Source organism: Engystomops pustulosus, chromosome 11, assembly GCF_040894005.1.
Source record: "Engystomops pustulosus chromosome 11, aEngPut4.maternal, whole genome shotgun sequence".
NCBI lineage: Eukaryota > Metazoa > Chordata > Amphibia > Anura > Leptodactylidae > Engystomops > Engystomops pustulosus.
Window position 1 is genome coordinate 59,962,755 of NC_092421.1, and position 21,738 is coordinate 59,984,492.

Sequence of the window (21,738 nt, forward strand, 5' to 3'; positions counted from 1 at the left end):
AAGTGGAAACAGGGAAGTGAAATGATACGGTTAATTATTTCTCCTTCCAGCTATTTGTAAGATAAACTTATGGAAGTCGATTTACCTCTTGCCCTATAACTTGTGCTGCTATTTATAAGGTTTCATGATTACAATAATTTTGGGAAAACCCTGGTTATGTTTCATTCTATGTAGACCGAATCGAAAATTTTCCAATCAGCGGTGCAGATTTATCAAGTGCTCTCTGGATGAATGTCTGGGCTGTGATATATTTATATATTCAGAATGGAGCCTCTCCAGTTTATGCATAACCTTGATTAACGATGAAATTCTCATGGTCCCAAATGTGGGGCAAAAAATTGTGTGAAATTGTATAGATGTGAAGATGAAACTTGTCTGTGATTCAATCATCTGAGGGCAATTATGTCTGCACTTTGCATTTCTGAGAACTTTTTATTAGCAGCTGCAGATATTCATTTGTTGGCGCTCTCATATAATTCTTTTCTTATCTGATCTCGCCGTATAAACTCGTTTTTCCTGGTGTAAAAAATGTTGGTAATGCAAGTATCCCAGGAACTGGGTTGAGGCAAAGTCATAGATCCTGGAAAACTGGTCCTACTGTATATAATTATACACTGTATATAAGTCCTTGGGTTTATACTCTATTTATATGGTTCCTTTATTGGTAGTGTAGGTTCTCATAAAAGACATGTACCAGGTGCTGCCAAGTCCAAACACATGGGTTACACTAAATGTGTATATACGACCCTATTTGCCCTGGGTATTGTGTATCTGGGCATTTTGGCATACACCAAAGTTAATGGGATCCTATGTAATGTTTGATATATTCTCAGGTGTCCTTACTTATACTCAGATAAATAGGGTCCATTGGATACATTAAGTGTAGACCCAGGTGTCCTGACTTGTATATAGGTAAATGGGGTCCTATGGAGAAACCTTGGCATACTCCAACCGAATCCAAAGGACCCCTTTTATCTGGGATATGGACATCTGGGTGTACACCAATTACCGTATATGCATAGAACCCTGTTTATCTGGGGTATAATTTAGGACACCCTGGCAAACGCCAATCATAACTATTGAACTCTGTTTATATGGGGGATAAGCCAAACATCTCTATAGGACACCTTTTAGCCTGGTTGTGTTAGGCAGAGGTGCTAAAAAAGATCCTAACATAGTTCACCAATAAGCCTACAGGTAAGCTTGGTCAACTTAAATTATCTTAAAAATCCATTGAAGTGGGGGTTTCTGGAGGGATGAATATTATACTTGTTACAGCAAGGAATGTGGGACCTTTACACTCCCTTTCACAATCTGCTGACCACGATACACTCTACTTCCTGTTGTCTCCCGACACACAGGAAGTGCATGCTCAGCCAATGAATGGAGGCAGCCGTGAACAGACTTCACTATCCCTAAAAGTTTTTCTTGAAAGCTAGAGACGGATAAATATGTATCAAATAAATACCTTATTTTTTTTTTCAAAATGGCATTTAAAAATATAATTTTGCATTTCCCGGTCAACTTTATTTGCTTTATTTATCTTTACTTTATTATAGCACAGCTTGATTTGAATGGCTTTGTAAAAAAAAGTATTTAGGAGTCCGTGCGTAGGTAATTTTGTAGGGAATATTAGAAATCTGTAATTCGTATATGCAATTAGTTTTCCTTCTTCAATTAGCTGTAAATAATTAGTTTATGATCCCTGGAAATCAATAATGATGGCAGGACGCTTTCTTGTACGTGTTCTTTGGTTCCCGTCTGCTACAAGTGACGCGTTCCCCATTTGTGAAAAGGTTGGCGCCTGTGTCATAGTTGTAATTAGTAAGTGATCTGTTTACTCGCCATTGGCCGCGTCCTGCGGTGAATGGGCTAAGATCACGCGTTAAGGAGGTGTTGAACTTTACTGAGTGATGCAGATGAAATAGTAACTGTGCGCTCTTAAAGGTCACGAAGCCCTGGAATAATCGGGTGAAAAACAATGATTTCAGCCCTTTCCCGTCAATGGCACAATGTATAGGCTTTTACATATCCTAAAGGGAAAATAATGATCATTTTACAGGAAAATTGACTTCTTTTGAATACAGATGGTGATTTCATGAATAACCTGTACTTATTAAATGCATCCTGCCGTTTCGGGGGTTCCGGTTTTAGAAGCCGAATACGGCTTCCTATGTGTTTGTAGGATGCAAGTATTTCATGTTCAACAAATTTTTATATTAAAAATATATTGTATTTACCGAAAATGTTCTCTTCTGAAGATCCTTGATATGGCCACAGGACTGTAGTCCTTACATTAGAGAAAGCTTTGGGGTTCGCACTATGGTTGGTCCCGACCTCCGTTTTGGGACGACCTTTGGGAGCCTTCCTCCACTATACCCCTCCCTTACACCACTTGGGTCTGGGCTTTCCTACAGATTTCTTTATATCCAAGATTAATTCATTGTTTTTATTTAAAATCCTGGGCGTTGTTGAGGGGGACACCCCTGTCTGTCTCGCACACCACCCCTCTACCACCATGCCTCTGTATGCTGTGTACAGGTGGAACACCCGACTTACAGACGATCCCTAGTTACAAAGGGACCTCTGGATGTTGGTAATTTGCTGCACTTTAACCTTCGGGTACAATAGACAGCTGTAACAGTTAGCACAGGTGCCTGTAATTGAGATGTATTGTTAATCCTGGTTTTTATGAAAATCCAACTTTTTTAAAATCCATTTGTCACAGAGACCAAAAAAATTCTGTCTGGGGTTACAATTTATAAACTATACAGTTCCAACTTCCATAAAAACTTCACTTAAGAACAAACCTACAGAACCTATCTTGTACGTAACACAGGGACTGCCTGTACTAAGTGGGACAAGTTTACCATAAACTGAGAAGTCTTTGACTTTGTATCTTCACCATGGATTTACAAATATTATTCACTCTTTATCTTCCAGGACCGGAACAGACCCTATGAGTCTTTCAACTTGCACTCTCTGGAGAATTCCTTAATGGATATGATAAGGACTGACCATGAACCTTTGAAAGGTAACACCACTCTCTATTTGCATCTTGTATGGGATAGTGATGTTCTCAATCTTATGGAACCTCATGTACTGGCATATAGGGAAAGGACCTGGCATATAATGCATTACTGAGATGAATCATTGATTTCAATTGGCAGGGTGTAATGTTTAATTTCCCCTGCGGAGGCACTGCAAAAAAATGGAACACTTTGTAGCATGTTTTTACCATAGATTGCTGACATTTTCTCTAAAGCTTATTGTCATTACATTCTTCTAACAAGTCAGAATTTTCTGTTAGAGGTAAACATTTTCCGTTCCCCAGCCGTGCCATAATCCTTATGAAAATCTGCAGTGAATCACAGCAGATTTTCTTGCAGATTTTGGCCAGATGCCCACGGCCTAGTATCCAGTTGTATGTTAAGAGTCAGAGAAAATAATCAGATTTGTGTCAGATGTTCACAGCTCTGAGCTACAACTACTTTTATTTCTTCTAGTAGCACATGCTTGATCCCAGCAACGGTCGTGGGTTGCTAACGGTGGGTGTCTGCTGAACCACATAGCAGACACCCGCCGTATATAGAGTGGTCTCCGCCCCTAAGATCTCTTCATACAACATTAGGCTAGAAGCAGACAGGAATGTTCAGTCTGTGAATCCTCCACCACGTAATGGCCCGATTTGCTCCTGGGATGGAACTTCAAGCATCAACTTTGTTTAGGATTTATGGACCGAGCATGGTTGTGTGTTTTAGCCCTTGTACATGTACAATGTTTCGTGTTGACGGTTTATCCAAGATTAGAAAGTACATGGCTGTTTTTTCCCAAACATGACGCCACATCTGTCCATAGTTGGCCACTGGTCAGGTGCTTCAACTTCATTTCTCAGATCTCATGCGAGTCTTGGTGAAGATGGATTGAGCAACGTATGTTGAAAACGTGTGTAATGGACCATGACTAAGCCAAATATGAACCTACTTTTTAAATATGAAAGCTGTTACTGTAGCCAAACACATCTCTTATGATTCATAAAGCTCCTAGGCAGAGGTCGTAATATCGCCTCTAAAAGCGTCATGTATAGGCTGATTTACTCCCCCATAAAATCACCAAGCTTATATGTGGGCTGCTGGCTGCGATCCTGCAAAAGAGGAAAATATCCTTTGCAGGATCGCATCGCTGAGTGGCTGTAAGCATGATGGGGAGGGACTTTGTGCTCACTGTCAGAGTCTCTCCCAGCGGGCGCCGAAAGACTGTGAGGGATGGAGGAGCCGAGTGAGGGGCGGGGGTGAAACCGAGCGAAGGGGTAGGCCGGTGAAGTCACAGAGCTCTCGGACACACTCATGCCGGCGCAACATCAGCCGGCTTTGCATACGAAGTTGCGCAGGGGTGAGTGTGCCCGAGAGCTTGGTGACTTCACCGGCTCTCCAGCACTTCCTATTCAGGCGCACGCACGGTCGTGCGCATGGTGCACCGAGAACGTATCATGGTGTGCCGAAGGGGGGTTGAAATCTAAAGAATAAAACAGTTTTACAAGCCATACATCGGTTACAAGATCTGCTCCGGTACCAGCTCACCCTGAGCTGGTGCAAGGTATTTGAGAGTTATAACTACATTTTAAAGTGGTAGGTTTCCTTTAAGCACAGAAAATAGGAGCTGTAACTTTTTCCTTGTATTAATAGACGTCTATTAACACTACATATATTCCTAGGAGTTATATATATGTTAATGAAAATTTCGTACTCCTCCTCGGTTAAAAATACTCCTCAAAAATGGTGAGAGGAGTATTATTACCCTTCTGGAAAAATTTTAGTGCGACCTCTGCTCCTAGGGTTTTTTCCATATTCATTGGAAACCCCTTTTATGGCATTGGTTGTATGTTTGGGGACATTGTTGAATCTGTCAGATCTCTAGGCAAAATTTGCTCCTGCACAACTGTCTTTAACTAAAACCCTGAATCGGATAAGCTTGATTTAGTTCATGTTTTTTTTTTTTGGTGTAGATAACCTACGACTTCAAGTCTGGTGGCTTAAAGGGAGTCATCTGTTGTATAATTTATTACCATTGTACATTATTCATACACGGTATGAATAATGCTTCTGTTACCCATAGATACTTTAGAGTATAAGTTGTATTAGTGATACCATCTCCTTCCTAGCACCTATGTTCTATAGAAAATGGCTGTCTCCACGTTGTTACTTGAACAGTATACACCCAATACCAGCCGGGTTCCTTGAGTTGAGTAACTTTGCTCTCGAGTAACGTATCTTATGTACTCCGTGTCTATTCATGTCTACATCGAAACCTGTTCTTTTCATCTTCCGGATATGTATACATATATAAAAATAGCAGGTCAGGAACAGATGAAAAATGTCACACAGGCAGCACCTGGCACAAGGACCGGCTCAGAAACCGAGATCTCCAGATGTCACACTCCGCTCTATTTTTGTAACCAGTTAAGGGTCACAAAAAAATGAGCAAGGTTATAAAATGACGCTTGGAAATGAATATGTTACTATTAGAGATGTAAATGATTCTGAACGCACACTACGAGATAACAATAGGGAACACAATGGGGCTTTCTCATACATGTACTGTCCTAGTCCGCACTCGGACAGAACGCTGGCTCTGCATGGTCCGTAGAAAGACGCCCATTCAACTTCAACGTGAGTGTGAAAACATACGTTGCTAGAATTATGATGAAAATTTATGTAAAAATCTCAGATAAAACTGATGACACTAGGACTGCAAAAGCTAATCCTCTGGTAAAAGTGGAATAGCACAGGGACTGAAATCCACTGCAAATTGGACAATTCTAAGTGACCAAAAATCTATGTTTTTACTGTTTGTTGGCATCTGGCTTTAGGGTAGACCAATGGTTTAAGATCAGTGGAGTCCAACTCATGAAACCCTTGTAGACTAGTTGATTCAAGGGGAAGGGGCTTACAAGTAAGAAGTACCGAATTGTGGCTTGTGAGCAACTAAGGGGGAAACGTGTAATCAGCTTAAAGGTGGGAGTGGCGAGAGATAAAAACCCCCAATGCTCTTAAGAATCATCCATTAGTTGAACTGTAGGACATTGCCTTCTCCCGTCTGGGGTTTGACAACTACACTTGGGCTTACGATAAATGAACATGTCCCCCTCTGGCTCCTTATTTCTCCCACATCCAGACACTTCTGCTTATAGCAAGCTTTTGTGGTTAGTGGCCTCTTTTGTCACAGAAGGGAGAAGGTTAATGGCACTTGGTCTCCTAGCTAGAGATGAGTGGACCCATAGTTGTAGTCCAGGATCGGCCGAGAGACCCGGGCGTATTGTTGCATTGGCAGTCAAACAGCCAATCCGGCAAATAGACATACCTTGCCACTCGCCAAGGTCATCATTCGCCAGGGGGTCACCCGGGAACTACAGGTCCCCTCATCTCTACTCCTGCTACTCCTGGCCTCACTGGCCACATAAGCGCTCCAACTTTCGGTCCAGCTGGAGCACTGCACCTCAGGGTCGAGAAGCCCAAGGGAAGTAAGTGGATCCATCCAAGGTCAGCCCTTTTGATTTTCCAGAATATATGCCGATAGGTTAGAATTCTGAATACTTTACACATATCCTAACAGTTGTTAATGTTTTTCACAGAAGTGAAAAAATCTTTTTTTTTTTCATGTCTGTATGTGTGCAATTCTCTACAAAACTAAAATACTTTATTTTATTTTCCTTTTTTTTTTCTTTATTTTTTACAGCTCGAATGGGAATGAATTTCCATCACCCAGCAACTGATAACATAATGGCACTTAACTGTAAGTTCCTTGATTTTTTGTTTGTATACGCTCCAAGTCTAAAGAATGTAAAACCTATCACGTTATATCCAGTTTTCCTATGTAGATTGGTTGATTTTTTATATTTTTTAACTAAAAAAAATTGTAAGTTATTTATAAAAGGTCTGTTATCTAATGAAAGTCTAAATGCATAAACCGTGAAAGAGTACAGGGGGATCGACGAAAAATTCATTGAATTTTTTTTTCCCTGGCAATAATCAACTGCACAGAGGATATGAAGGGGGGGGGGGGGTGTTTGACAGATTTTTTTCTACTTGTCTTTTTACCTTATTAAAGATGGCCAATCACTGTGTGTGTGGATAGGGTAAGGAGGGTTTAGGTCTTAGTCACACATCCCTGTTTTAGACAGTTTATATCCATGATCCAAAAGCAAGTGGGTTAAAAACATTGGACAAGTGCAAATCTTTCCATTATGCTTAATTTCTGTGACTCATCATAAAAAAACTTTTAACCAATTCAGTGGCAATGAGATAAGAAGCTGCTCTGTGCTTGGAAATGTGTATTCTGGAATTTTTGTCAGAATATTGTAGCTAAGCTCCCAGTAAGAACTATACTGTCTAGGGATTTTGGTGCTTATAGTCTGCTATGGGGATCGTACTTTATACTATAGTCACCCTTAGGCGTTTGCATTGGATGCCTAAATAAATATTATATATTTATATACTTGTAGCTGTAATTTTTATAATTTATAAAAATTTTTTGTGTCCCAATGACAATGGGACCAAGGATTATCAATAAAGCTTCATTACAGACAGCTGATCATTTCAGTCTGGGACTATAGTAAAGCTTCCAGAGAACGTCACCAAAGGTCACAGTGGGCAGAGGGGTCCATCTTTAAAGGAAACCTACCACCATGGATCTACCTATTAAGGTAGACCGGATGGTAGGTGCCTCTATTGTACACGAGGTTAGCCCTTTTAAGGGCCAATCCTCACGTCCCCTGTATCATTATCTAACTTTTATTGAGGCTACTGGGACGTGGAGTAGCCGAAGCTGAGGCTACACGGCGCGGCTACTCCATGCCCCAGTAGCCTCTTTGATCCTCCTACACGTATATCTTTGGCGCACAGCTGCAAGGAGCTGCGCGCACTCATCCTCGAAGCCGGAGTTCTGGGCGTGCGCAGTAGCTCTGGCTTTGGAGCAGTGACCGCGCAGCGGCGGGACTGCCTTCTGGGCATGTGCAAAGTGCCGGCTTTGCGGACAAGGGCTCCTTGCAGCTGTGCGCCGCAGATGTATACGGGTAGGAGGATCAAAGAGGCTACTGGGGCGTGGAGTAGCCGCACCGTGTAGCCTCAGCTCCAGCTACTCCACGCTCCAGTAGCCTCTTTAGAAAATTAGCATATTAGGGCAATAAAAGTTAGATAACGATACAGGGGACGTGAGGATTAGCTCTTAAAACGGCTATCCTCGTGTACAATAGAGGCACCTACCACCCAGTCTACCTTAGTAGGTAGGTTTCCTTTAACTAGGGGTCGTCTGTAAGTCGGGAGTCCTTACATTGGGGGCAGCCTGTACTGTATATTGGTCTTGCCCTCTAAAACCATCCAATTTCTCTGTGGCCCCATGGGAAAATGAATTCCTCATCCCTGCCCTGCTTTCATGTTTCCACAGGTTTTCTTTCTTGTCCATTTAGATTATTTTGTACAATAAGTAGGGTGTTGTCCATTCTGTAACCTTCTTGCTGTTTTATTTTATTTGATTATTATGTTTTTATTAATTCTAACTGAAATATAATAATGTTAATATGGACACTGCAGTTGCCCTTACTAGAAATTTGTATGTTTGTATTGTTTTTGTGTACATTGTATACATTTGTATACCAGGTCCTCTCACCTAGTTATGGTTGTGTCCAAAAACTCCTACTTTAATGTTGCCTCTGGGTTTATTTTTCCAGTGTCCATTTAGATTATTTTATGCTTTGGTCGCCCTTTCTAGAAGTTTCTATGGAATTACATAGGTTGAAAAGATCTCCTCATAGAGCGTCCCACTGTATTGCAGGAATGCAGGGTCCCTGCACCTAGTTATGGTTGTGTCCAAGGCCCCCTACATCCATGGTGAGGTTTCCTCACTGTCCATTTAGATTATTATAAGCTGATGATGTCCCTTCTATGTGTTTGCATTTAATTGAGATTTTTTCCTCGGATTACTATTAAATGATTGCCTTTAGTGATATTACGGTATTTATTCCTCCCTTTTCCTCTCAGCGTGTTGTCATGGAGGAAATAATTTGTGGGCAGAGGAGCGTTTTTTTTTTCTTCGCGTTGTAAGCGTATTCGTCAGGCCTTTGAAGTGTTATCATAATAATTCTGCGTCTTCACAATTTTCACGGTCAGCTGCTTTATTGTGATAAGCTCGAGCTACGGCTTTTCTTTTTCTAATTTTTTCTTTTCCTCTGAGCCCATAGGACAGCGCCATTTTGTTCCCATTTTATCTTTTGTAGAATGTGTCTTTTTATAAACCTGCTCAAAAGGAGATCTTTACAATTTCCCTTCCCTGTACCTTTGTTCTATTTGTGGCGCTGTGTCTGCACTCTGTCAGTGCTGCATGTCGCAGGAGGCTTGTAAGATTTTTTTCTGTCAGCGCTTAAAGGAAACTTACCATGAGGAATCTACTATCAGAAGTAGATTTGATGATAGATTGTTCCTCCCTGCCTCTGCCCTAATCTGTATTTGAATAATCCTGGAACCTTACCTAATTTGTTAAAAACTGTATTTTAGTAATATGCAAATTAACTGCAGAGGCTACTGGGGCGTGTACTAGCCTGGCGGGCACTGGGAGCTAAGGCTACTCCACGCCCAAGTAGCCTCTGCAGTTATTTTACATATTACCAAACAAGTAACAAGTTTAACAAGTTAGGCTCCAGGATTCTAACATAACAGAGGCAGGAAGGAGGAATCTACCATCACATCTACTTCTGATAGGACAATACTCATGGTAGGTTTCCTATAAAGGACATCTTTTTAGATGCTTACCGAATATGAGTAAAATAAAAGCAGCCTTATTTTTACATGGTCCTCTATACTCATTACTTTACCTTAATTTACCTACAATATGATTCTGTATGGGTAATCTTGAAACTCTGTCACCATATTTTACCCCATTCAGGTAGAGTATGAAATGTCCTTTCGAGAATTCCCTCTTATGTGTAAAAAAAAATGTTTACAAATCCATATGCAAATGAGATGAGAAGAGTCACTTTTTGCCTAAGATGATTCGCCCTGAGAGGCTGAAGAGGGACATTACTTCAGATGCCCCTATCTTGGGTTCTGTAGGACCAAGAAACATGCTTTTGGTGTCATGTTAAAGATGAGGCCCTCATCCTTCAAATCACATTGAAGAAGGAAAGGATGGGATTTGTATTAGCGGCTCATGTTTACGACCAACGCCTCTAACTCCATTTGTATAGCAGCACATTTGCACAAGCATTGCTCTACGTACTATAGAGCCCATGATATGGACAGCTTTAGTGAAGCTTTTCCCCCTTGGAAGTGTAAAAGTCACTCATCTCAGACAAAATATGACACTTCTCAGCTAATTTGCATATGACTTTGGAGTCAATTTATTTTACCAGGTCATTTCATATGTTCTCAGACATACAATACCAATTATTTACTGAAATTAGACTTTTTCATATTTCCACTTTATTTAACGACTTCAGCAAAAACGTTACCCGAAAGGGGTACATAGCCAGGGGCAAGGGGTCAGTTTAGAGGTAAGAACCTATAGTCGTGTGATCCTGACAGTTGCTGCAGTATACGGTATATTAAGTGAATGATGGTGTCTTCAGGACCAGTGTGTCCAATTTGTATTATGGTTTTAGGGATTCCTCCTCTGTGTGTAATCTCTATAGGAAGAAAAACCTGAAGGTATAAGCAATACACAGTGCATAACCTCACTATAACACAATATCAATAATTACGAGGATATCCTTCCATATGAATGTTATGTGTTAACCTTCATAACTTTTCCTCTATTTCCATGCAGCCAGGAGCTATGGTCGGAGGCGAGGTAAATACAGACACTTGTTTTGGGTGTTTTTTGCTTGGCAAAATCTCAGGAACGAAAAAAATCTACGCCATCTCTAATAAGCTTTTGCAGATTTTTTAAATTTTTATTTTAAATCTCCCGTCATATCTGATTTTTTTTGTGAGGCTGAAAGTGTGATTTTGCAATTTCTCGATTAATTTGATGAAATCTTTACTAGTTGCTTTATTTTAATCTGTTAATTTGTTTAATTTTTTTTTTTTTCTCATGGGAGTAGTATTTGACCATCTTGAATGTTCCTTTAATCATTTGGCTCCTTTAGCTGTGATTTCTTGCTTGTTAAAGAGGAATTCTTGAAAGAACAATAGAAAATCGTTAAACTCCACTCATTCTATATAATTGGTAAAACTTTATTTTTTTAAAGGGAACTTGTTGTATTGTAATATGCAGTATCTGTTGTATCTGTAAGCGGCATGTTATAGAGTAGGAACTGAGCAGATTACTATATAATATATACTATATTTACTATATTTATTTATCTATTTTGTGGCCAGAAGTTCATTGAGTGGTCCTACTCAGTTTTTTGGCATTCAAGCCATGAAAAAGTCACCACTCCTGGTGCACAGCCAAAGATGATGACTTTGCATAGTTTGTGGGGATTGAACATTTACTATAACCTGGCTCAGGTTATATAGTGCAGCACTATGCTGGGCAGGGTGCGCCCATTTGTGATAAATTCCCCCCATAAATTTTAAGGGAGACCTCGCTTGCCAAAACCATATTTTTGGCCAGGTTATTTTTAATGCAGATTCTCGGAAGGCTTCTAGAAGTGACACAGGACAATTTGTTGCACTAGGCAAGATATTTTGTTTTCAGCATCACAAACTGTTGTTCTATAACCCAGAAATTAATTTGGTGGTACCGGTACTTTTTTTTTAATGTTTTTTTTTTTTTTCCCCTTTTCTCCTCCTCCAGGTCGGTCTTCGCTGTTCCCCTTTGAAGATGGATTCCTTAGTGATGGTCACACTGACCAGTCCTTGTCATCTGGTTTGAGTTCTCCCACACACTGTCAGAACGGTGAACGGGTCGAGCGCTACTCTCGGAAGGTGTTCGTTGGCGGGTTACCTCCAGACATCGATGAAGGTAATTTTAATGTAAATCTAATGCTGTCATGTGTTCACAACGCAAAGGGAGCAAAATAAACCACTCAAGTGTAGAGTCATAGGACTTTTATCAAAATGATGTCCTGTGGTATAATCAATACAAGTCTACGGGGGAGATTTATTAGGACATGTATCCCAGTTTTCTGGTTTACAAGCCTTGAAATAATCACATTTACTTTATTTTCACCCTTGCACCACCTCCTTGTGAAGGGGGCTGTATCGGGCAGCGGAGTGGGTTGGTGGGTGTATGTGGGGTGTTCCTTCCATGTTTCTGCACACTAACTGTAGCCTGCGGTTATAGCGCAAGTGTGTGCCAGGCAAGGCCTGGTGTAGACTCGTCCAAAAGCGCCTTCTGATATATCTGGCGCAGAAGAAGGGGCAAGGTTTAATCCTATTTCTCCCCATGGATCTATTCTAATAACTCAATGACGGATCCATTATAATCTAGAGCATGGCCATCCTTTATAAATCCCTGATAGACCGTGAACAACACGTCCACAAGGATGCAAAACGGCCATTATAAGTCATGTTTTTCATAACTGATTTGATTACGGTCATGCAGATGGTCTTTAGGTTGAGTCTAAAGATCTCCATCCAGATATTTTCCATTCGATGTGAAGGAATTCTCCATATTGTCTTTTTTTTTCTTTTTAACTTTTTCCAGATGAGATCACTGCAAGCTTCCGGAGGTTTGGTCCTCTGGTGGTAGATTGGCCTCATAAAGCAGAAAGTAAATCTTACTTTCCACCCAAAGGTAACGCACATTCTTTTCTTCTCTGTTGCCCTGCTTTTCTTTTATTAAATAAAAATGGCAAAAATTATGAATAAAAGTTGTTTCTAACACGTATATCACTGATGCTTCCTGTTGGGGGCGGGGTTAGTTGCAGTAACGGACACAACATCCTGTATACAAGTGTGGCGCCTTTTCTTGAAATCAAAGAGATTGTCTTGGCTTAGAAAAAATGTCTTGACTTTTGAGGTGATTCTTAAGAACAGGGAGAGAGAAGTTTAGCTTTGTAAAATGTAGATTAATATGACATTGAGCACTAAATATTTTCAGGAGAGACGCTTATTTTGCCTGCATACAAGGTGATCCCTGCTGTCTCTTTGTAACTTGTCTTGAGGGAACCTGGTGGTGGCCATTGATTGAGGTCTTGATGATGGGGCCTCCACTGTTCTAATATTTTTGGACATGTGCTGGATGTTTCTGGTGGGACAAGGCCTTGGGTCAAACTTACTTTCTGGAGAATTCAGTCTTATTTAAAATGTGAGAAAAGATACTTTTCGGACAGAATTCCACAAATATTTCTGGTAGACATTCATAAAGTTTCCTCTTTTCTACACACATTTTTTAATATCATAAGAAAAGTACATACTGTATTTTTTGGTCTATAAGACGCACTTTTTTCCCCCCAGAAAATGGGGAAAAAACAGTGGTGCGTCTTATAGTCCGGATGTAGCTGCAGGAGGGAAGGAGGGCTGGCAGAGCGCAGCCCTTCAGAGTAAAGCGCAGGGGCTGTAGCAAGTGCCGCTGCGCTCCTCTCTTGTATGTGTGCAGCCCGTGGCTCCCATGTAGTGGGGCCGTGTACAGTGCGCCCTGAGAATGGGACAGTCGATGGCGGTGAGATGGCTGGCTGCACAGCGCTGCCCTGAGTCTTGTACAGTCAGCTGTGAGGTGAGTGTCTCTGGCTGGAGCAATGCTCTGCAGAGCTGCTGCAGAGCATTGCTCCACATCGGAGATGCTCAGCTCACAGCATAAACACAAGAGACACAGACCTCTCACAGATCCTCCGGTGTGTGGGGATCACCTGACCCAGTGATGTCACGGAAAGGGGCGTGGTCTCCCGAAAAAGCAGGAAGTAAGTGAGCTGCCAAGTGGAGAACAGAAACCTCCCATGAGAAGCGTTATACATGTGTATGTAGGTGAGAGCCTGACAGGACAGAAGAACATAACGATTGCTTAGTATCAGGGGAGCTCAACTGGAACAAGATATGTATGTTTTGTGCGTCTGCATGGCTGGTGTGGCTGAGGTGTATGCTACATGGGACTGCACGGCTGGTGGGAGACTGAAGTGTATATAGATGTATTACTGGGGGGTTGGCGGCTGTATGTATTACTGGGGGGTTGGCGGCTGTATGCGGATGTATTACTGGGGGGTTGGCAGCTGTATGCGGATGTATTACTGGGGGGTTGGCGGCTGTATGCAGATGTATTACTGGGGGGTTGGCAGCTGTATGCGGATGTATTACTGGGGGGTTGGCAGCTGTATGCGGATGTATTACTGGGGGGTTGGCGGCTGTATGCGGATGTATTACTGGGGGGTTGGCGGCTGTATGCGGATGTATTACTGGGGGGTTGGCGGCTGTATGCAGATGTATTACTGGGGGGTTGGCGGCTGTATGCGGATGTATTACTGGGGGGTTGGCGGCTGTATGCGGATGTATTACTGGGGGGTTGGCGGCTGCATGCGGATGTATTACTGGGGGGTTGGCGGCTGTATGCGGATGTATTACTGGGGGGTTGGCGGCTGTATGCGGATGTATTACTGGTCAGAAAGTAGATGGAGGATGTGTATGTATGCTACATTCAGTGGGGGCCTCCACAAGATTTTGTTCCCAGGGGCCCCCAACAACCTTAATCTGGCCCTGGCCCTGCCAGTGAAAGCTATTGGCAGTAAGCGCAGCTCGTGAAAACTTAAAGGACACCTGTCATCAGGTCTGTGTCACTTGTCCTGTCACCTCTATCTGTTGGAGCAGCTCACAAGGCTCTACCCCAGCCTTTATCTAGTTATTTCATACATTAATCATTATAAAATCATCTATTCTTTATCATGTAAATGAGGCTGGTCACATGGTCAGAGGCAGTGATGTCGCCCCTGTTACCCCTCCCCTCTCCTCCCCCTGCTCATGTCTGTGTGTAATGTACAGTAAAGCATGGCTAGTGTGTGTGCTGCATCTGCTGACATGCTGCATCCTCCTAATATACAGGTGAGAGACACAGACATCAGCTACACATGAATCTGACATGTTCTGCTGTAACATGGCTGCCTGGAGCTGCTGTATCTCTCCTATACACTCACACACATGCACACACAGGCTGCAGGGGGCGTGGCCAGCAGCACCAGGAAGCACATCATTATACAGCCTCACATCATTACACAGGCTGTCAGTCATGCACTGGGGGTGTGGCTGTGCCTCCCACTCATGAATAGAGTGGACAGCTTGAATATGCTAATGCTTCATTGGACATTTCACAGGTCATTTGCATACAGCTTTAGGACCTCATTGCTTAGGTTTACAGGCATGTAGAGGGACAATGAAGGGATAGAGGCAATGCTGTCTAATGGCAGTTTATGAAAATATATTTAGTTTAGGGGGGTTATTTTGCATGACGGGTTCTCTTTAAGGCAGCGGCAGCATGCAGTGCATGCTGACTGGACTATTCTGCCCCCAACACTGGTTGGCTGAGTTTGCTGCTAGCCAAGCCCTAGCCAGTCAGTGTTGGGTCAAAAACACAACACTCCCCTGACCACCAAGTGTTCTGTATAGGGCTGTATCTGACAGAACACTTGTAGTGTCGGCACGGGAGTCATCCTTCAGCACCAGGTAACAGTGTCCCATAAAATGTCCCCTAATAAAGTCTCCCCATTAATTCTCCCTGAACACAGTACACTATTAAAACTTCACCAAATGTCACACAATGACCCCTAATAAAAGTATCCCATACACAGCCCCCTTAGGCTACATTCACAGCGGGCACACGTCGGTGCCCAGGAGAGGAAGTGGTGAGCTCTTGGCTGCATAGCACGACTCCGTATGGTGCCGTTACTTTACTGTTACTTTATTAAATATTTTAGCACACTATTTGGGGAAAAAAATCATTTTTTCTTATTTTTCCTCCTTTAAAACCTAGGTGCGTCTTATGGTCCAGTGCGTCTTATAGTCCGAAAAATACGGTAGCTATTTTAGTAACAGCTGCCAACACTACGATGATTTGTCTATCTAGATGGGGACAGACTGATGCTGGTCCATACAGGCTTTTGTGTAGGAGCCCCTTGACCTGCATAGCCTCATTAGTTGTTTCTCCTCAGAGCCGTATTGCAGAAGGCTAGAAGGCTATCCACTATGTGCAAAGTACAGGCACTAGTTTGTGCCGAGACTATTGGTCTTCTCCTAGGATAGTCTCATCAAAGTAGTTGGTCGGTAGGCTGATCTCTGAGGTTTCCCATCAATAAAACTTATCCTGTGACCACCAATGTCTATTCATTGGGGTTTTCACTGATCATGAGAATTGATCAGTAAAGCTGTAGTGTTCATTTGTTGGAACGGTGTAGTGTTCATGTGTTTCTAACACTTGGCTCATCCATTAGGTAGATGGGGGTAGCCCGGTACAACGCTTTGTTGCGTGAACAACGGTGTGGTCAAGCGTGCACACCACGGACTTGGAGACCACCATTCTTGCGATAGGGAGTCCGAACCCCAGCGAACAAAGGCACTTTTGGATTAGAGGATTCCTGGAAAACTCCTTGACAGACCAGGACAGGGGTGACCAAAAAAGGATCCTTTCTCCGGATCCTGGTTTCAATGCTACGGCAGTCTTGGGGACTGCTGACATGGCCAGAAGTGTTGGGGGTATAAGACTTACATTGTCCACTAGAAGTGGCTTTGACTGACAATGGGATGTCACTTCCTCTTACGTCACAAGTGATATCTTTTGGTTCATATCGGTTAGCACCAAAGACCAGAAGACCGATGCATCAATAGAGTTGAGTGCACTTTTTATTTATTTATTTTTATTTGGTCATCGAAATAATCTTGGTGGTTGTGGGGACCTGGATTTGAATCCATTGTTTTTGCTTGTTTTGCCGCTCTATGTAATTCTACATATGGATTAACTGCCATCGATGCCTTCATCCGGAAAAATAATGTTTTATTCTTGTACAGCTACCAGTCGAGGGGGTGGGGAGCTGCAGTGAAGCAGGCAGCCACACTTAAGGCCGCCTCATTTGGTGACCCCCGCCTTCTTCCCACCGTGTAGCGGTCCTGCCCCTGATATTCGGCATCTCCCTGTCCTCCCGCGGTCCTTTTTCAAATATTGTGCATAGCGACATCGGGACCATGTACCTGCTAGCCGATTGCTCTGCTTCGTGCACTTCGTGGCAGTGGATCTAGCAGGTACGCAGCGCCGATGTTGCTAGCAAGTGGTGTCTGTAATGAAGATTAATTGATAATCCTTGGTACCATTACTGCAAAAAAATTTACAATTATTATACAGTTTCGACTTGCATACAAATTCAACTTAAAAACAAACCTATGGTCTCCATCTTCTACTTAACTTTGTATATCATGCCCCCTAAAGCCTGTGTGCTTACTACTGCATATTGTCTGGTATAATGTCACAGAAAAGCATAAAGCATATGCTATAAATCCATGTCCCAACTCATGGACCCAAATTGTCTGACCCTTTTCCATGGCTACATGTGTTGCCTTCGCATTGCACTTTTTGGGCTCATGGAAGCTTCAATAGACGTTCTATAGAAGAATATAAAGATCAACCTCTTCATAAATGGTGGCACCAAGACTGTGCATGTGTGACCCTCCAGAAAAACACAACGGGGCGGAGAACTCTTCCCATGCTCCCATCTTGCTGCTGGTAGTCAGTACTTCCTACCATGCCAGGGTGTTATAATGGGAGTGTAGGTCAAATGTGTTATCCAATGTACTTGTATATACAGGTTTTTTTTTTTAGCCAGTTTGATGAGTGAATAACTGTTATTGTATGTTGTATCGGCATCTAGGACATTACAATCCTGTATATACTCTCCGTTCCAGTTTCTAGTGCAGCTCTATCACTGACAATTGTCCCTTCATAAAGCGGTTTCCGTTCCCTAAAATGAGAGGGAGCTGTGAGCGTGAAAGGATAGACTTGCCACTTTGCTCCGGACCAATTAGGGCCTCCACGAGGATATCCTTTTGTGTTCTTTACTTCTGCCGGCGCATGCATACAACCTGCGCTCGCTATAGATTGCTACCAGCGTGCGACTTCTATTTCCAATTTCACTAACTCGCTGTTGCTTAAACAATGAGCAGAGAGTCAGCGGGCAGCGGGGGCCATTACTGGAGCACATGCCGACAGGACGCAATGCTAAATGGAAGTGGGTGAATCCAAACTGTTTTTCCCTGCATTATTAGAAAAGTCATTAGACTGCGGAGTCCTTCCCCGGCGCTATGAAAGTATCCATTCATGCATCCAGATATATACGTGCAGGTTCCACATTCTGTTTTGACAGCTGGACTGTAAAATTAGAGTTTCTGCCAAATATTTTTTCCATCTCCCCGTTCTGTTTCCTGTTTATAGCACTGAAGGAGCAGAGGATTATGGGAAACTTGACTTTTGAGGGTTTAAATAATATTTTGATGTATCGGCATCCCAACTGAGGCCGGTGGTCTGTCCCATTCCAGTTCCGTTTCATCTTTTTAAATCGGAGCAATGTCAAAAGTCCTGGTGAACATGGGTAGATGTCCAAAGGATGGTGGTCGTTATATTCTTTGGGGGCTACACTGTACACGTTATTCTCCGACTCCTGCTGGGATCCTGATAGTGATACTACACCCTGGGAGTCTACCCCACAAGTAATGATCTATCCCATAAAATCTCAGGATCACTTGCTTATTGTTCCAGGGCGAAGCGGAGTAGAACATAGGCTGAAGAATTCATCAGTAATCGCAGCTCTAATACAAATCGGTCCCATAGTTTTCATTTTTATTTTTCCCAAGGTTTTATTTTCTGGGGAACCATTTTACCTGGGCTGTTGTTGGGTGGGACAGGTAGGGGAGGTAGTGGAGCTGTCACCTTCCATGTATTGGTATCTATATTTAGATTATTATTGTGCCTGTGCTGATCATAAGTGAACTTCCGAAAAGTGATCTTTACAAAACAGGAAAGGGGTTGGGCCATTGTGAGACTCGTGTGTAAAGTTTTATACATTTTTTTTTTTTTAATTTTGTTTTAATCTTCATATCACTTGATGATAACTTAAACGACTACAGTTAGTCCCCAGGTTACGTACATGTAGGTTTGTTCTTAAGTTGAATTTGTATGTAAGTTGGAACTGTATTTTTTTATAATTGTATCCCCAACCATAATTGGATTTTAAAAATATTGGGTTGTCATAAGAGTAAACAATAAAGTTTAATTCCAGATGCCTTTGATAACTGTTACAGCTGATCATTGTAGCCTGGGACTAAGGTACAAAAAATGACCAACATACAGAGGTCCGTTTGTAACTAGAGGTCGGGTGTTGGGGACTGTCTGTACTACTTTGGATGGGGGACAAAGGCCATTAAAGGGAATGTCCCATCTAAAACTGTTGATTTAGTGATGGGAAAAGTCCAATTATTCATGCTCAAAAATCCCAATATTACATGTAGATTGGAAAACTTCCTGGTCAGTTCAGAAATTGTTTTATGATGGAGAAGTAGAATATCTGGAGCAGGTAATTACATGGATGAATATGCTAATGTTTAATTGTTCTTCCTTTATTAAAAATTGTTAGAAAAATTAAATTTTACCGCTCCTTTAATGACCATATGTTCAGCCGCATATGCTTAGTCTTTGTTAGGCTGTAAGTGGACCAGATGCAGGATTTGGATAAGCGGCTTGTGAGATGTGGTAATATTCGGGATGCATATGAATTAGGCACGCTGAGGGGAAACGCGGTTTTAGGCTTCAGATTGGTGATAGTACCTGATGTGTCGTCTTAGATTTGTAGATCAGTGTTATAACTGTTTATCATCATTCTGTTGTTAAACTTTTATAAACTTTTTTTCTATATTGAGTGTCTTTGAAGGCCATTTATTAACGACCTATCCATAGGGTGATCATTAAGGTTACACACACACACGAACGTAGTGATTCAATGCATAGCACAAGGCCCCGTGGATTTCAAAGGGCTCATACCCCGGGGCTTGTGGTATCCATACAGTGAATGAGCCGACGCCATGAGCTTCAAGTTGGGGAACAGGGCCTATGTCCACTTGTGTTTTTTTTTACAACACAGAACTGGGCTGTCTGTTTTCTGTTTCGTCTGTCTTATTTGGTGGCCCTAACTATCGACAACCAAACCATACTACAAGGTCATTGGTAATTAAACTCCCATGAAAACCTGTTTAAAGTATCCAACACCATTACTTGTGTTAATGTATTAGTAGAAAACCTTGTTTTTTGTTGGAGCAGTTATTTTTTTTTTCCTCACCCGTTTATAACAAATATGGAAAGGGGATCCTGTTCTCCCTCATTGATATTGTTGGTCGACCAAGCGTTCTGGTGCTCTGTTAAATGGTATTAGAGTGTCAGAAATTGCAGAGCACCACACTTTCCTATCTCCAGCACCAGTCATCATCTATGTGTGTGCCGGAAATAACCAAGTCCTGGGTTTAGCCATTTCTGAGGCTCCCGTAGTATGTACGCTTGAGCTATAGTATTGAATGCTCTACCTGCCGCTGCATTAATTAGTCCAAACGGGGTCTTATCTTGTGATTGGTGGGGGTCCCAGCAATTAAACAATCCCCCCCCTCCCCCCCCCCGATTGTTATCAACTAACCTGAGCTCTGATCCCACTTTGTCTTATAACATCTACTTTCTACTTGAACAGACCTTAGATAAACCTCTCCAACACTGTTATTACCTGTAACATTTGATGGTATTCGCAACGTGTAGGCGGTTTTTTGGACTAGTTTTCTGCCGCCGATCTTTAGTAAATTGTTAGTTGCGGTTGCGACAATCCTTTTAGAGCAGGAGGGAAAAGTGCTTTTTTCAAATGTCAAGTTCGACTTCGCCGAATATGATAAAAGTCTGAGAAAGAACGCCTTGATTTTGTAAGTCCACATTTTAAGTCTGAGGACATTTTGACTGTTTATGGCCTTGTAAGACTTCTTTAAAGAGGACCTGTCACCCTCCCCCCTGCCCCCCCCACTCAAACCTATAATCTTCTCCCCAACCCCTTTCTATATATGCCAAATTTATTTTAATGTATGTTGGGAAAGTTGTACTAAATGTTCCTAAAAGGTCTGACCCCAAATAAGAGGTCAGATATATTCATGAGTGGGCCGGCACTCCTCTGTATGCTCTGGCTAACATTCCCCCGACACTTGTCCACAACGCCCCTCTGCTTCACTTCTCATGCGCGCTAATATATATAACAACATTCGCCTGCCGTGTGGATAGTACATTCCCCGCAGGCGCTGTCAATAAGCACGGCGTGGCTGCAGCCACCGTCAGTTCGGTGCATTGTGGAGATCCGGCAGCGAGAGTGCATGAGAAGTGAAACAGAGGGGCATGGTGGACAAGTGTCGGGGTAGTGTTGGCTAGAGTCAGACCATACAGAGGAGTGCCGGCCCCCTCATGAATATACCCGACTGCCAGCGCAGGAGATGCGTGGATCCATCCTCTTATTTGGTAAGAGATCAGATCTTCTAGGAACATTTAGTTTGGGGGTGACTGGTCCGCTTTAATTACAATCATTTTTTTAATTCTATCATTTTTGGATCCCGCTATCGGGCGCAGTCCCTTTTCTCTTTATGTTATTGAGATGCTTGTCATTTCCATGCTCCTTCTGTCCACTTCTTGCCTGACGAGAACAATTTAATCCTAAATGAAGGACACCTGGCTGTGCCGGTCCATAAATGGCGTTTTATGTCATTCATTTGACTCATTAAGCCTGGAAGCCTTCAGACGCTTAATGGGGAGAGAGCGCCTCGT

The 21,738-nt window shown here is 42.4% G+C and overlaps 1 protein-coding gene across 3 annotated transcripts in view; it reads left to right on the forward strand.

Moving 5' to 3' along the window:
- The window catches only part of CPEB3 (cytoplasmic polyadenylation element binding protein 3), a 74,030-nt gene that overhangs the window by 39,248 nt on the left and 13,044 nt on the right, over nucleotides 1–21,738 (forward strand). For 2 of the 3 annotated variants that reach the window (XM_072131331.1, XM_072131329.1), the window contains 5 exons: nucleotides 2,944–3,034; nucleotides 6,736–6,792; nucleotides 10,816–10,839; nucleotides 11,791–11,958; nucleotides 12,643–12,732. In XM_072131331.1, coding sequence (XP_071987432.1) covers nucleotides 2,998–3,034; nucleotides 6,736–6,792; nucleotides 10,816–10,839; nucleotides 11,791–11,958; nucleotides 12,643–12,732 — 376 coding nt within the window. In that variant the 5' untranslated portion in view covers nucleotides 2,944–2,997. The remainder of the gene's footprint in view (nucleotides 1–2,943; nucleotides 3,035–6,735; nucleotides 6,793–10,815; nucleotides 10,840–11,790; nucleotides 11,959–12,642; nucleotides 12,733–21,738) is intronic. The other variant, XM_072131330.1, reaches the window with a different exon arrangement.